General features: G+C 43.7%; 1 protein-coding gene across 6 annotated transcripts in view; it reads left to right on the top strand.

Moving 5' to 3' along the window:
• Positions 1-17543, top strand: part of ino80 (INO80 complex ATPase subunit) — a 314154-nt gene that overhangs the window by 97905 nt on the left and 198706 nt on the right. For all 6 annotated transcript variants that reach the window (XM_038782859.1, XM_038782838.1, XM_038782829.1 and 3 more), the window contains one exon: positions 14250-14317. In XM_038782859.1, the coding sequence (XP_038638787.1) occupies positions 14250-14317 (68 nt within the window). The remainder of the gene's footprint in view (positions 1-14249; positions 14318-17543) is intronic.

Raw genomic sequence — 17543 nt, 5'->3', positions numbered from 1 at the left:
ATGTTACTTTCCACTTTTCTGCCATAGTCTGGATATTGTCCAGGTGCTGTTGCACTTGGACATGGACTGCTTCAGTATCAGTGGAATCACAAATAGTCCTGAACATTGTGCAATCTCTTTGAACATGCCCACTCCTGCCCTTAAGCTGGAAGGAAGATCATTAACGAAGCAGCTGAAGTTGTTTTTGCTGAGGACACACTCCTGAGGAACTTCTGCAGGCATGCCCTGGAACTAAGATGATCAACCTCCAACTACCACAAGCACTTTCCTTTGTGCGAGATATGACTCCAACCAGTGGAGTGTTACCTATGATTCCCATTGACTCCAGTTTTGCTAGGACTCCTTGATGGTACACTCCGTCAAATGTGGCCTTGATATCAAGGGCAGTCATTCCCACCTCAACTCTGGAGTTTGGGTCTTTTGTCCTTTTTTGAATCAAGGCTACATTGAGGTCAAGGGTTGAGTGACCCTGCGGAATGCAAACTGAGCCTTCACTGATGATCAGTAGAGTTATGGACTGGTAATTGGCCGGGTTGGATTTGTCCTGCTTTTTGTGTATAGGACATAACTGGGCAATTTTCCACGTTGCTGGATTGATGTTATGTTGTATTTGTACTGGAACAGCTTGATTCGGATCACAGCAATTTCTGAAACACATATTTCTAGTCTGTAGCTATAGTATTGTCAGGACCTTGTCGCCTTTACAGTATCCAGTGCCTTTCAGCCATTTCTTGACATCCTGTGGAATTAACCAAATTGTCTGAAGACAGGCATCTGTGATGCTGGGGCCCTCCCCTCAGGAAGAGGCAAAGTTTAATCATCCACTCAACCCTTCTGACTGAAGATTGTTGTGAATACTTCAGCCTTCTCTTTTGAATTGATGTGCTGGGTTCCTCCATAATTCTGGGTGGTGATACTTGTGGAGCCACCTCTCATGAGTTATTTAATCATCCACCACCATTCACAACTGGATGTGGCAGGACTACAGAGCTTAGATCTGACCTGTTGGTTGAGCAATCACTTAGCTTTGTCATGACTTGCTGCTTAGGCTGATTGGCATGCAAGTAATCCTGCATTGTAGCTTCACCAGGTTGACACTTCATTTTTAGATATGCATTGTGATGCTCCTGGCATGCCCCTTTGCATTCCCCATTGAACTAGGAATGATCCCTGGCATAGTGGTAATGGTAGAACAGGGGATATGCCAGGCCATGAAGTTAGAGGTTGTGATTGAGTACATGAGAGTATAGAAGGCTTACAGCAATTGTGTAGGCCTTGCCTAGAGTGCACTTGGAGTACTGTGTACAGTTTGGCCTCCTTACATAAGGAAGAACATACAGGCCTTGGAGGGAATACATTGAAGATTCCCAAGACTGATTCGTGGGATGAGAAATAGTCTGAAGATGAAGATTAAGTAGACAGGGTCTACATTCCCTCTAGCTTAGAAGATTGACAGGTGATCTCATTGAAATGTATAAAATGATTAAGGAGTTGAATAAGGTGGGTACTTTGTGGCAGTTTCTCTTGACTGAAGAGTCTAGAACTAAGGTTCTCGGTCTCATACGTAATTGACTATTTCAGACTGAGGTGATAAGCATCTTCACTTAATGGTTCTGAACTTTTGAATTCTCTACTGCAAACAGCCATGGATGCTCAGTTGTGTCTTTTCAAGTCAGTGATTGAGATTTTTAGGTACTGGAGTGTTACAGACAGGAGGGGCTTAATTTAACAACACAAATTTCTCCTCTCACCACCCATCCATAAAACAAAAGATTTTTACATTTGTTTTCCTCTTCGAGCTGTGGCGTATTCCCCAATCCTTGGTTTTGGAAGATATGGGAGTAAAACATGAAGTTGGAGCTGAGGTGGAAGATCAGCCTAACTAGTTCCAGACACAGATTGAGCTTGGATCTTTCCTGGTCTGTGTCTCAAAACCAGTCCAGGAGTTTGTGCAGTATTAACCAGGTTGCTAATATCACATTATTGACAAATAATACATTGTCACAATTTCTTTGTTCTGCATCCTACCCACACTGCAAGTGTGGCCTGACTTGACCATATTAATTAATACATTAATCAAGCTGTCAGTAGACAGCTGAGTTCCAAATTAGGGGTCATATGAAGTTGTACGGTTTGTACCTTTGCCCCAGTTTGTACCTTTGCTTACTCCATGCATCAATCTGTTGCCAAGAATTTGGGACAAAGTCTCAGCTCCTCTGTTGGAGATGGTTAGATTAAACAGACATGAGAGCATCAAATATGTAACGCGTTCTTTTGGCCTGCCTTGGTTTTCTGTGCATTGTTTTCAGGTTTTCTGGAAATCTGAGGGGTTGGCAAAGGGAGACGAATCTCCAAACAAAATCCTACTCCTGACTATCTTTTTCAGAGACAGTGCAAACAAGGAGCAAAAAAACACATTCCAGGTGCTTTTGGCTGCATCAACAGCCAGACTTGAGCTCGCTGTAGAAAATGAAGAAAGCAGGCAAACACAGATTGGTGCGTTACAATACAAGGAGAGCCTGGGAGTTTACACGCCTGCACACAGTGGGTCTTAATGCTGTAATAGTATGATGGTCAGCACATCTGCTCCAATATCTGCCAAACAAGTGCAAACAAAAGTCTGTCCACAGTCATTAACAGTCAAAACCCAGAGCCTGAACATGATGATGTGACTTGTCAAATTTGTCTCGTTTTACAAAACACATCCATAAGGAACCAGATAAACAAGAAGTCCAGTCACGCACTGATCATTACTGAACATGCATTGATACCAGTATGTGTAAAGGGAAATAATGGCACTAAACAGCCCATGCATTGAAGCTATTAGGCCCATCGTGCCTTTGTTTAGGATCAAAGTTGCTTTGTTAACATCCTTCACAATTTGTCCCACCACATACAAAGATTTGTGTACTTTGATCTCCAACTCTTTTATAGAGTTATCCAATGAATCCCACTTCCCTCTTCCCCCAAAATTGTTTTCCCCTTTGAGTATATATAAAACTTTCATTTTTTGAATGTTACTAAAGAATCATCACCCATCATCATCCTTTCAAGCAGAACATTTTGGATCACTAATTCAATGTTTTTGAAAAGATAATCTCACATCATCTCTTGTTCCTTTGTATTAAATCTTGTGTCCTCTTAGTTACAGACCGTTCTGCCACTTGAAACAACAACTTTTCCTTATTCTATTAAAACAGTTGATGATTTTGAACACCTCTATCAAATCCCTTAATCGTCTCCACTTTAAGGAAAATAATCCCAGCATCTCCACATGATTGAACATCCTTAACCCTGGTAGTATTTTTAGTAAATGCCTGCACCTTCTCCAAGGTCTCACTTAAGTTTGGTGCCAAATTGAAAACAATACTCCAACTGAGGCCAGTGATTTATGTAGGTTTAGCATAAACTTCCTTCTGTTTGTATTTGATATCTAGTAGTGAAACCCAGGATCCTTCTCAATTTGTCCTGCCAATTCAAACATTTGTATACTTGGATCCCCAGCTGCCTGTTTCTGCACCCACTTTTAAAATTGTACCGTTTAGTTCATACTGCATCTCCTACCAAAACGTATCATCTCATACTTTATATAAGTTTATTCTGCTCCCTGGCTGCCCATTTCACTAGCCTTGTCGTATTTTCTTCATTGCTTACTCCAGTTTCAATTTTTATATCATTTGCAGACTGGGAGGTTATGCCTGCTATACACAAATTCATGTCATTAACATATATCAAAACGCCATTGTAATTACTCTCTGCTTTTTGTCCCTTATTCAACTTTGTATCCACGCTTCCACTGTCCCTTTAATTCAGACTGGCCACACACCCTACCCAAGAATTATCTACCAAAAAGTCCTTTTCTTTGGTGAACACTGATGCAAAGTACTCATTTTGTACCTCGCACATTTCCTCTGGCTCAACACGTAGATTCCCCCCACTGTCCTTAAGTGGTCCAATCCTTTCCCTGGCCACCCTCTTGCTTTTTACATATGAATAAAAAGCTTTGGAATTCACCTTAATCCTACTTGCCAAGGACTTTTCATGACCCCTCCTAGCCCTCCTTTTTTAAAAATACATTTAGAATACCCAATTAATTTTTTTTCCAATTAAGGGGCAATTTAGCGTGCCCCATCCACCTGCCCTGTACATTGTTGGGTTGGTGGGGCGAAACTCACGCAAACACTGGGAGAATGTGCAAACTCCACACACACACACCCTCCTTGCCCTCCTAATTTCCCGTTTATGTACCTTCCTACTTTCTTTGTACTCCTCAAGGGTTTCGACTGTCCCTGCCCTTCTAGACAAAAGTCTCCTTATTCATTTTGACGAGGTCCATATATCCCTCCTTATCCAAGGCTCCTTTAACTTCCCACACTTATCCGTCGTTCTCTCAAGAACGTGACTTTCGTGAATCCTAATCAACTGTTGCTTGAAAGACTCCCGCATGTCCAATGTTGATTTACACTCCAACAGTCGCATCCAATCCAAATTCTTCAATTCCTGTCTAATATTATCTTAATTTGCCTTTCCCCAGATCAGCACCTTAACGCGAGGGTTATCCTCATCCCTATTCAAAAATACTCTAAAATTTACGGAATTGTGGTGACTACTCCCAAAATGTTCCCCATCTGAAACCTCAATCACCTGTCCAGGCTCATTCCCCAATACCAGGTCCAGTACTGCCCCTTCCCTAGTGGACTATCTACATATTGCATCAAAAAGCCTTTCTACATGCACCTTACGAACTCTGCCCCATCCCAGGCGCTAGCACTAAGGGAGTCCCAGTAAATATAGGGGAAGTTAAAACCCCCCACCACACCAACCCTGTTACTTTTGCAACTACCGAAAATCTCTCTACCTATCTGCTCCTCTATCTCTCGTTGGCAGTTGGGGTGCCTGTAATAAACCCCCACCATTGTGATTGCCCCTTGCTGTTCCCGAGCTCTACCCAGATTGCATAATTGTATGAGCCCTCAAGGTGTCCTCCTGCAGTACGGCTAAAATGATTCTCTTAACCAGTAATCCTACTCCCCCACCCCCTTTACATCCTCCTCTATCTCTCCGGAAGCATCTATATCCTCCAAAGTTCAGCTGCCAATCCTGCCCTTTCTTTAACCATGATAGACACATATCGTAGATCCAAGTACTAATAAGTGTGCAAAGTTTGTCTGTCTTACCTGCTATACTTTTGGCGTTGAAACAAATATGCTTCAAATCACTGCGTTTGATCAGATAAGGTGATGTTGTTCTCTTATTCTTGTTCTCTATTTCCCCTTCAGTTAATGCACCTTCTGAGCTCAAGCTCTGGTTCCCACCCCACCCCGCCATACTAGTTTAAATCCTCCCGAGTGACTCTAGCAAAACTCCGAGCCAGGTTATTAGTGCTCCTCTAGTTTAGGTGCAATCCGTGCTTCTTGTACAGGTCGCACCTGTCCCGGAAGAGATCCCAGTGGTCCAGAAATCTGAAACCCTCCCTCCTACACCACCAGTTTAGCCACATATTTGGCTGCGCTATCCTCCTATTTTTAGCCTCACTGACACATGGCTCAGGGAGTAATCCAGAGATTACAACTCTAGAGGTCCTGCTTTTTAGTTATTGCCTAAGTCCCTGAACTCCTCCTGCAGGACCTCATCGCTCTTCCTGCCTATGTCGTTAGTACCTTTGTGTACTACGACCTCTGGCTGTTCACCCTTCCCCTTCAAGATGTCCTGTGTTCGTTCAGAGACATCCTTGACCCTGGCACCAGGGAGGCAACATGCCATTCTGAAAGCTTTCATGTCCACCGAAGCATCTATCTGTGCCACTTACGATAGAGTCCCCTATAACTATCGCTCTCCCACACTTTGCCCTCCCCTGCTGAGCAACAGAGCCAGTTGTGGTGCCACTGTTCTGGCTGCTGTTGTTTTCCCCTGAAAGGTTATCCCCCCCAACAGTATCCAAAACGGTATACTTGTTAGAAAGGGGGACAGCCGCAAGGGATTCCTGCACTGACTGCTTGCCCTTTCTAGTAGTCACCCATCTGTCTGCCTGCACCTTGGGTGTGACCACGTCTCTACAACTCCTATCTATGACGCTTTCCGCCACCTGAATGCTCCTAAGTGCATCCAACTGCTGCTCCAACCGAACAACGTAGTCTGTTGAGGAGCTGCCATCCATTACACTTCCTGCAGTCATAGTTGACAGGAACGCTGGAATCGTCATGGATCTCCCACGCCTCACAATTAGAGCACTGCACCTCGCTGAGTGACATTTAAGCACTCGTTAATTAATTTTAAATAAATACTTAAATTGTTATTAGATAAAGTTGCAATTAATTATATGACCCCATGCCGCTAGGTTTTTATTGTAAACCTAAATGCTAAATACTAATTTCTGCTCTCAGGTTTAGTTACTCTCCCAAATTAAGTAATTAGTTTTAATGAGTTTTTTCAATTTTATTTTCAAATTTATCACAGATTCCCTACCAGCCAATCAGATCATCGCTTTACCGTGATGTCGCGTCTCAGTTTTTTCCCTTCCCCACAATTTGAAAACACGGAGAGAGACACAGACACAAATACCATTCACCGTCCCAAACTGCACTCCGATTTCTCGCGCTCAGCTCTGTTCCGAATATAACGGACTTACCTGCCTTACCATCTATTCACCAATCGGCTCTCTCCCTTGTAGTCACCTGCAGCAGGGCACGGCCACTCACTGGAAGTTTGAGAGTAACAAATCAAGGGATAAAAATCACCTCCTACCACCCAGCCTCAAATTTCCACCTAGCTTCAAATTCCCAGCTCCCAAACTCACTCTTCGATGTGTCTCACTCTGGATGTGTCCGCTGGCTCATTGGGAGTGCTCCCTGGATGTCCTTGTAGAGTTGATGAGGGGAAACCAAGGAATGTGGTATATTTGGACTTTCAGAAGGCTTTTGACAAAGTCCTGCAGAAGAGATTAGCGTGCAGGATTAAAGCGTATTGAATTAGGGGTAGTGTATTGAGATGGATAGAAAACTGGTTGGCCGACAGGAAACAAAGCGTAGGAATTAACCGGTCTTTTTCAAATTTGCAGGCAGTGACTAGTGGGGTACTGCAGGGATCGGTGCTCGGACCCCAGCTAATCACAATATGTGATTTAGATGAGGGAACAAAATGTTATATCTTCAAATTTGCAGATGACACCAAGCTGTGTGGGAAGGTGAGTTGTGAGGAGGATGCAGAGATCCTTCAGTGTGATTTGGGCAAGTTGAGTGAGTGGGCAAATGAATGGCAGATGCAGTATAATTTGGATAAATGTGAGGTTATCCACTTTGGTCGCAAAAGCAGGAAGATAGACTATTATCTGAACAGCTATAAATTCGGAGAGGGGATTGAAACCTTTCTCTGCTACTTATCTTTGGGCAGCACGGTAGCACAAGTGGATAGCACTGTAGCTTCACAGCGCCAGGGTTCCAGGTTCGATTCCCTGCTGGGTCATTGTCTGTGTGGAGTCTGCACGTTCTCCCCGTGTCTGCCGAACTTTTGTCCTACATTAAGAAAAAATCAATCTACACCCCAGCATTCTACCGTAATCCATGTACCTAGCCAATGGCCGCTTGAAGATCCCTAATGTTTCCGACTCAACTACCTCCACAGGCAGTGCATTCCATGCCCCCACTACTCTCTAGCTAAAGAACCTACCTCTGACATCCCCCCTATATCTTTCACCATTCACCTTAAATTTATGTCCCCTTGTAATGGTTTGTTCCACCAGAGGAAAAAGTCTCTGACTGTCTACTCTATCTATTCCCCTGATCATCTTATAAACCTCTATCAAGTCGCCCCTCATCCTTCTCCGTTCTAATGAGAAAAGGCCTAGCACCCTCAACCTTTCCTCGTAAGACCTACTCTCCATTCCAGGCAACATCCTAGTAAATCTCCTTTGCACCATTTCCAAAGCTTCCACATCCTTCCTAAAATGAGACGACCTGAACTGCACACAGTACTCCAAATGTGGCCGTACCAAGGTTTTGTACAGCTGCATCATCACCTCATGGCTCTTAAATTCAATCCCTTTGCTAATGAACGCTAGCACACCATAGGCCTTCGTAGGTTTCCTCCGGGTGCTCCGGTTTCCTCCCATAGTCCAAAGACGTGCAGGTTAGGTGGATTGGCCATGCTAAATTACCCTTAGTGACCAAAAAGGCTCGGAGGGGTTATTGGGTTACGGGCATAGGGTGGAAGTGAGGGCTTAAGTGGGTCGGTGCAGACTCGATGGAACGAATGGCCTCCTTTTGCACTGTATGTTCTATGTGCAATGAGACCTCAGTGTCCTATTACACAAGTCACTGAAGATAAGCATGCAGGTTCAGCAGGTGGTAAACAAGTCAAATGGTATGCTGGCCTTCATTGTGAGAGGATTCAAGTACAGAAGCAGGGATGCCCTGCTGCAATTATACAGAGCCTTGGTGAGGCCACATCTGGAATATTGCAGTTTTGGTCTCCTTATCTGAGGAAGGATCTTCTTGCTCTAGAAAGAGTGCAGCAAAGGTTTACCAGACTGATTACTGGGATGGTGCCACTGACGTATGAGGAGAGATCAAATCGGTTAGGCTTGTATTCGCTGGCATTCAGAAGAATGATGGGATCACATGGAAACCTATAAAATTCTAATAGGACTTGACAGGGTGGTTGAAGGTTGGATGTTCTTGATGGTAGGTGTGTCCAGAACCAGGGGTCACAGTCTGCGGATACAGGATAGACAATTTAGGACAGAGGTGAGGAGAAATTTCTTCACTCAGAGCGTGATAAGCCTGTGGAATTCATCACCACAGGAAGTAGTTGAGGCCAAAACATTGTATGTTTTCAGGAAACAGACAGCACTTGGGGTGAAGGGGATCAAAGGATATGGGGGAAAGCGGGGTTAGGCTATTGAGTTGAGTAATCAACATGATACTGTATGGCTCAGCAGGCTTGAAGATCCCAATGGCATCCTCCTGCTCCTATTTTGTATTCTGACTACACTAACCTGATGTTGTATTCACTGACCCCCAAATGTGCTCCTACTGAAACATGCTCCACTTCCTCCTCTTCATTCTCCATATCTAAGACTGCTTCCTTGGTATACTGGGAATACCTTGATTAAAGGCAGTTCTCTTTTCCACATTTCAGGAATGTATATTTATTTTTCCCTTTTGCATTGTTACTATCCCAGTCTATAATGGGATCATTGAAGATGCTCATTATCATTTTCACCTTTGTGTAAAATACCTGCAAGTTTGTACTCACCATTCAGTTGTTCCGTAATCCTAACCAAATATAGTAATAAGTCTTACAACACCAGGTTATGTATCCCAGTCTATAATGGGATCATTGAAGATGCTCATTATCATTTGCACCTTTGTGTAAAATACCTGCAAGTTTGTACTCGCCATTCAGTTGTTCCTTAATCCTAGCCAAATATAGTAATAAGTGTTACAACACCAGGTTAAAGTCCAACAGGTTTGTTTCAAATCACTCGCTTTTGGAGCACTGCTCCTTCCTCAGGTTAGGTGGGTTGGCCATGATAAATTGCCCCTTAGTGTCCAAAAGATGAGGTGGGGTTACTGGGTTACAGGGAAAGGGTGGAGGCATGATCTTAAGCTTAAGTAGGCTGCTCTTTCCAAGGGCTGGTATAGACTCAATGGGCCGAATTGCCTCCTCCTTCACTCTCGGGGTTCTTTGATTATGATCATGTGACAGGTGCAGCACAGATTAGTTTGTGAAAGGATAGAATGTACAGAGAGAAAAGATTACACATACATGTTATGTACACAGACAGATGTACATAGACATTGACAAATGTTAATGCTATTATAACTGGTTACAATAAAAACAGAAAAAGCTGGATAAACTCGGGTCTGGCAGCATCTGTGGTGAGGGAAACAGTTATTGTTTAGAGTCTGTATGACTCCGTTTCTGAGCTGAAGAGAGTCAGAAACATGATGGATTATATAGTTGGAGCAGATGCTGCCAGACTTGCATTTTCTGTTTTTATTTCAGATCTCCAGCATCTGCAGTATTTTGCTTTTATAAAACTGGTTACATGTTGTCTTGTTATTTCTGAACTTAGATGGCTCAAATAAACGTTATCAATGAGGTTGTGGGTGCGCCAGCAAGAGAGGAGAGAGTCCTCAGCTTGAATGCAAACATTAGGGCAAATTACCGTTCGGTGGATTCCCTGAGAAGTCATTATCTGCAACTGACACACTGTATAAGAACTCTGAAGAGATGCAGTCTGAAGGAACACTGCTCCGAAAGCTAGTGATTTGAAACAAACCTGTTGGACTTTAACCTGGTGTTGTCAGACTTCTTACTGTGCTCACCCCAGTCCAACGCCGGCATCTTCCACATCATGGCTAACCAAATATGTTCTGTCTCTGACCCCTCAACTCTATTATCCCTCTTGTGCAATAATGGGTGCTTTAATCAATAAGGCTACTCCCTGGCCCCTCTTTCATTTCTGTATCTATGTAGCCAGGAACATTAAGTTCCCAATCCTCTTTCTTTCAACCAAATCTGTTATTGTCAGTATATCAATGGGCAAGGCCGAGCACCGTACCTGAAGCTCACCAATATTTAACCATACTCTGTATTTATGTGCATGCATTCTAAACCTGTATTTGACTGCTTCATATTTTCCCACCTCTTTCTGAACTATTCACTCCAGTGCTATTTACCGTTCCCAGTTTCTTGTACCTTGCACCTTGTTTCCAAATACATTTTGCTGCCTTCTCTCTAATCTTAATCATCCTGGTTACCATCCCACAGCCAAATTGGTTCTTAAGAATTTCTGGCTATTTGGTACTAAATAACCTGTCCCTGGCCCAAAGGCATGTTGTTGGATTGAATCTTGAAATATTTAGTTGTTTAACCCAAGAATCACCAAAATCGTTGATGCATTGGCTCCACCATTTCGCAAGTGGAACCCTTGCATTACTACATACCCCAGCAGCACAATTGTAAAGATTCTTGCTCTTTATTCCTTTATTTCCCATTTCTTTTATTTTTGCTGTTACATTTCTGATTCATGGATGTTCAATGGACTTGTGACTTTAAGGCTAAGCAGCCTGTGCCTTTAATTCAAACAGTAGGATCCAAAAGGCTGTGCAGTTTTAGACTGGTGATTTCAGATTGGCTGGCACCAGTGGTTTGATTGATTAAACTGGTGCCAACGGGTGGGACCTGATCTCACTGGAATACATAGACATAGAACAGTACAGCACAGAACAGGCCCTTCGGCCCTCTATGTTGTGCTGAGCAATGATCACCCTACTCAAGCCAACGTATCCACCCTATACCAGTAACCCAACAACCCCCCCCCCCCATTAACCTTATTTTTTAGGACACTAAGGGCAATTTAGCATGGCCAATCCACCTAACCCGCACATCTTTGGACTGTGGGAGGAAACTGGAGCACCCGGAGGAAACCCACGCGCACACGGGGAGGACGTGCAGACTCCGCACAGACAGTGACCCAGCCGGGAATCCAACCTGGGACCCTGGAGCTGTGAAGCATTTATGCTAACCACCATGCTACCATGCTGCCCCTGTTTGAGCTTCAGGAGTTGAGTTTTGGTATCAGTTTGACTCCTGGCTGCTCAGAGGAAGGACCACTGTCCTCTCCCCTCTCCATTGCAGGCTGTGCAAGCAGGGAAGAACAGATCAACTCTCTCTTCAGAAAAGGCTGATGTAAACCATCCAACACTTTCTTCACAGAAGACAAGAGGCCTGGAAATAAACCATGAACTGAAAGCAAAGTTTGATGTGAAGCAAAGGGGCCTTTCTAGGAAAAGCTGAGAGTAATACATTTCTAGACTACAGAGAAGATCATTACAGGCTGCAATCCAAGGACTTTAGTCAACTAGCGTGCTGTGAGGAAAGAGTGCTAAAGAACCACCATTTGAAGCAAAGACGCTTGACCTTCGTCCTTATTATTTTTACACCCCCCCTCCCCTCTGTGTTTGTCGTGTATATGGTGTGTGTATGTATATATAGAGGGTAGGACATTTAAAGGGGAGTAGTAGGTTAGTTTGTTGTCATCCAGTTGTATCTACTGCATATTTAATGGTTATTCTGTTTATAAATAAACCGTAATTGTGTTTCAACTTACAAACCTGGTGACTGTAATTATTAGCCTGCCAAGGGGCAAAGACCTTGGGTTTTTTAATAAGACTTATTGGTTACTTCACTTCTGTTGTTACTCTGGGTAAATGGGGCTGGAATTGACCGTTAACTTGCTTGGGGTTTCATGACGAGGTCAGAACCAATATGCACAAATTAGCAACATGTCACCCAAAAACAGACTGCACCTCTTCGGAGTTCTTAGATATGTGTCAGTTGCAGATAATGACTTCTCAGGGAATCCACCGAACGGTAATTTGCCCTAATGTTCGCATTCAAGCTGAGAACACTCTCCTCTCTTGCTGGCGCACCCACAACCTCATTGATAAAGATGATTTGAGCCATCTAAGTTCAGAAATAACAAGACAACGTGTAACCAGTTTTATAAAAGCAAAATACTGCAGATGCTGGAGATCTGAAATAAAAACAGAAAATGCAAGTTTGTTTCCCAGATGCTGCCAGACCTGAATTTATCAGCCTTTTCTGTTTTTATTGTAACCAGTTATAATAGCATTAACATTTGTTAATGTTTATGTACATCTGTCTGTGTACATAATGTGTATGTGTAGTCTCCTCTCTCTACATTCTGTCCCTTCACCCACTAATCTCTGCTGCACCTGTCACATGATCATAATCAAAGAACCCCGAGAGTGCAGAAGGAGGCAATTCGGCCCTTTGAGTCTATTCCAACCCTTGGAAAGAGCAGCCTACTTGAGCTTGAGATCATGCCTCCACCCTTTCACTGTAACCCAGTAACCCCACCTCATCTTTTGGACACTAAGGGGCAATTTATCATGGTCAATCCACCTGACCTGCACATCTTTGGACTGAGAGGAAACCGGAGCATCCAGAGGAAACCCACACAGACACGGGGAGAAAGTGCAAACTCCGAACAGGCAGTTACCTGAGGCCAGATTCGAACCCTGGTCCCTGGAGCTGTGAGGCAGCAGTGCTAACCACTATGCCACCATGCCGCCCATGATGAATGACGGATCAGGCTCGAAGGGCCGAAAAGCCTTCCCCTATTTTCTATGTTTCTATGGCTAAAGTGCAGTCCTCTGCCTGTCAAGTTGGGTCCTGGGTGCTTTGATGGAGAGTCAACCTAAATCAGAAACTGGTTTCCTCTTGGATGCTGGTAGCACTGTTGTGCACTTCCAGCCTTTGCAATTTTATTTCAGGTTTTCAGAAAACGAAACATTTTATGTCCAAATTTGTTGTCCTTGTTTTTAAATTGCTTTGTAACTTCACGTGATACCTTAGTTCCCAAATTTTAATCATGCCAGCTAGATTTTTCTTTGAACTATTGCTCTTTCTGCTCCAGCATTGGTGACTGCTTGTTTACTCCCTATGCTAATGCCCTCTGGAATTCTCTACTCGCTCCTCCCCGCCACGTTGCCAGCTCAATTCTGCTTTCAGAAACCTTCTCGGTATTGACCTCTCCAGCCATGCCGTTAGTTCCCCTTGATCACCTCACTATTCCTTTCCCCTCTCAAGCTCAAAATACCCCATTTCCCTTTCCTCTTTACTGCAAAGATATTCTTCCTACATAAGCAATGCTATGTAAATGTATGCTGCTGCCTGATGCTAACTGGAATGTGTTTGCTTTACATGTGTAGTACGGAATGTTTTAATCCCACTGTTTCCTAACAGCGGCTTGCACAGTTTGTTTTAATGTGATCCATTTTGCAAGGATGTAACCAAGGTCATGAGTGGCTATGCTATCTAGATATGCTATCGTTGGCCTTGGTCAATCTGACTTCCTCATGATTATAGACATGGGGGCCTGGGAAGTTTATGTGCCTGCCTGATATAGACCCAGCTCCATAGCTTGCAATTCCTCCTGTCTTACAGATGAACTGAGTAAATAGCTGGGCAATGAAAGCCAGCAGGTTTAACTCTTTCATAGCATCATCTTCATGTAAAGAGGAGCACTGCAGAACCTAATTGAAGGGTTAAGTCAGTGAAGAATAAATTGTACCTTCAAGTGATGATTTGAATGATTTGACACACTTGCGTATCCCATCTGAATGCCCAAGGTAACCAGTAAGATGGACTTGAGAGCCCCAGTGGAAGTATAGTCATTTTCAGGGTCTTAATGTATGTGTTATTTTTCTGTTTTGCAGATAGTGAATACTATAAAGCACAGGCACTGAAGAATGCAGAGGATGCCTTTCGAGTGCAGCAAGCTAAAGTGAGTGGCTCGAGTTTTACGGGTGTTGACGTTAATCATTATGTTCACTTGTTGACTCTCCTGGTCTTGTCCCTGGGGTGCAGGATATGCTTCATGGTGAAGGGTGTGTTTTGCTTTGTACTACATTTTCACAAATGCCTTCCTGCTTGAGTTTGCTAATTTAGTGTCAAGTAGGGGCCAGCTTTGTGCTTTAAATTTGCCCCCTCCAGGGTCTGGGTTGAGATTGCCTTAACTCACCAGACAAGGCTATTTCATTCAATGGAGAGATACCTTTGTTCCATCAGTAGAGGTGGATTCACACACAGATCCCCAATGAAAAGCTAACAACTGTTGGGTTTTATGAGTGGTAGTGTTGATTTTGAAGAGCTTCAGAACTATGTCATATTTGTGTGTTGATGTTTGTAAAAAAGCTAAATTTAGAGTACCCAATTCTCTTTTTTTTCAATTAAGGGGCAATTTAGCGTAGTCAATCCACCTAGTCTGCACATCTTTGGGTTGTGGGGGCGAAACCCACGCAAACACGGCGAGAATGTGCAAACTCCACACGGACAGTGACCCAGAGCCGGGATCGAACCTGGGACCTCAGCGCCGTGAGGCTGCAGGGTTAACCCACTGCGCCACCGTGCTGCCCTTTGTGTGTTGATGTTGATGGTTTTCCATTTGTCATAGAGATGGTTTCTAATTACTGGCTGCACAGCTGTTCACTTTCACTCCTGTGATCTGTTGGTTGTTTCTGATTTCTGAGTGAGCACACCGGAAAAACAGTTGACATTTATGTAGCACATTCAGTAATTAAAACACATCCCTGTTTGCTTTGTAAATCAAGATATCAGAATGGTTACAACACAGAAGGAGGCCATTGAACGGGCCATTTCCATGCATACTCTCTCCAAGAGCAACCCACCTAGTCGTATCCCCCGTCTTTTCCTTATAATTGTCTAATTTTTAAAAAATTGAATCCACCTCCACCATACCCTCTGCAGCAATGCATTCCAGATCCCAAACACTTGCTTCTTAAAAAAGGGTTTTCCTTATGTCACTGTTGCTTCTTTTGCCAATTACCTTAAATCAATGTCCTCTGTTTTTCGATCCTTCAACAAAGGAGAACAGATTTTTCTCTATCTACTCTGTCCAGAACGCTCATGATTTTGTGTACCTCTGTCAAATCCCCTCGTGACCTTCTCTTTTCCAAGGAGAAGAGCACCAGCTTCTCCAAGCTATCCACTTAACTGAAGTTCCTCATTCCTGGAACGATTCTCGTGAATCTATCCTGCACCTTCTCTATTGCCTTCAGATCCTTCCTAAAGCGGGGTGCAATAATCTGGTTGAAATAAACCAGTCTTTTATACAGGTTATAGTAACTTCCTTGCTTTTGTACTTTGTGCCCCTATTTATAAAACTCACAATCTTATTATGCTTCATTCATGGCTCCCACAACCTACACTGCCGACTTCAAAGTTTTGTCCCTCTGCTCCTGCATCCCTTTAGAATTTTACCCTTGATTTTCTACCAAATTCTTTCCTCTCTTTCTACCAAAATGAATCACTTCACACTTCTTTGCATGAAATCTCATCAACAACTTGTCCACCCATTCCATCAATTTGCCATTTGAAGCTTAACACCATCCCTCTCACAGTTCATGTTACTTCCAAGTTTCGTGTCATCCACAAATGTTTTAATTGTGCCCTGTACGCCCATGTCTAGGTCATTAATAGGTGTCAAAGAAAGGGAAGGATCCTGAGGTACTCCTATCAACCTTCCTCCAGTCTGAAAAACGACAACTGTACACTTTCCTATCACTGAACCAATTTTATATCCATGCTGCCACTGTCCCTTCAACAGTATGAGCTCTGGCTTTGCGCACAAGCCTTTGCAGCACTTTATCAAATGTTTTTAGAAATATATTGAAAACACTTAGCAAAGCGAAAGAGGTCAGGAGGATGATTGAAAGCTTAGTTTTAAAAAACTTGGGATTTTGAAAGAGATGGGAGAAATAGAAAGGTGAAAATATGTAAGAAGGGAGTTCCAGAGAGAGGGACGGGAAATTATTTTCTGCCTACCAGCGGCATCGTCTGGTCCCGCCAAAGGTGACCCACCCCCTCCCCGCATCAGGTTCCCCGGAAGTGCCAAAACACCGTCGACATCAGTGGGACCAGGGCGTTCTGCTGGCGGCCAATGGCAAGCTGCCACCGCTGCCAGGAAATATGCCTTGGGAGAGCCAGAAAATCGCACCTAAAGTGACCCGAGGCTATCCAAGGTAGTAGGTAAGGGTTATTCAAAGTACTCCTTAGAATGAATGGAAGAGAACGTAAGATGCAGACATAGATCTGTGGTGGTATTTGTAGATGAAGGATTTGAATTTAATATGTTTTTTTAGAAAGTATTTTATTAAGGCATTTATAATTTTAACACTGTTAAACGGAAAGATCCAACAAAGACAAAAAAAACCGATAATAAAATAGCCCCCCGCCCAAACACAGACCCCAACCAAAATGGTCCATATAAACACTCCGTGGGCAGCATGGTAGCATTGTAGATAGCATAATTGCTTCACAGCCCCAGGGTCCCAGGTTCAATTCCGGCTTGGGTCACTCCCTGTGTGGAGTCTGCACATCCTCCCCGTGTGTGCGTGGGTTTCCTCCGGGTGCTCCGGTTTCCTCCCACAGTCCAAAGATGTGCAGGTTAGGTGGATTGGCCATGATAAATTGCCCTTAGTGTCCAAAATTGCCCTTAGTGTTGGGTGGGGTTACTGGGTTATGGGGATAGGGTGGAGGTGTTGACCTTGGGTAGGGTGCTCTTTCCAAGGGCCGGTGCAGACTCGATGGGCCGAATGGGTTCCTTCTGCACTGTAAATTCTATGAATCTATGAGTCTTACGGCCCTCCCTTCATTGGTTTTCCTACCCTTGTTCATCACTTCTATGTCTCCCCCTTTTCCCCCCACCCCCCCAATCCCTCCCCCTTGCTGACAGACTAATTTTACTTTAAAGAAGTCGATGAACAGCTGCCACCTCCGAACGAACCCCTTAAAGCTAATTTGATTTTCTCCAACCTGAGAAACCCCGCCATGTCGCTTACCCATCTTTGAGTTTAATATGTTGGGGGCAGGGAGCCAGTATAGGTCTGCAGGCATGGCAGTGATGTGTGAAATTGACTTTTCTTAAAGATAAATTTAGAGTATCCAATTCATTTTGTCCAATTAAGCGGCAATTTAGCGTGGCCAATCCA

Source organism: Scyliorhinus canicula, chromosome 2 (assembly GCF_902713615.1).
Source record: "Scyliorhinus canicula chromosome 2, sScyCan1.1, whole genome shotgun sequence".
Lineage (NCBI taxonomy): Eukaryota > Metazoa > Chordata > Chondrichthyes > Carcharhiniformes > Scyliorhinidae > Scyliorhinus > Scyliorhinus canicula.
Note: the sequence above shows the minus strand (reverse complement) of the source record. Positions and strands in the feature narration are given on the sequence as shown.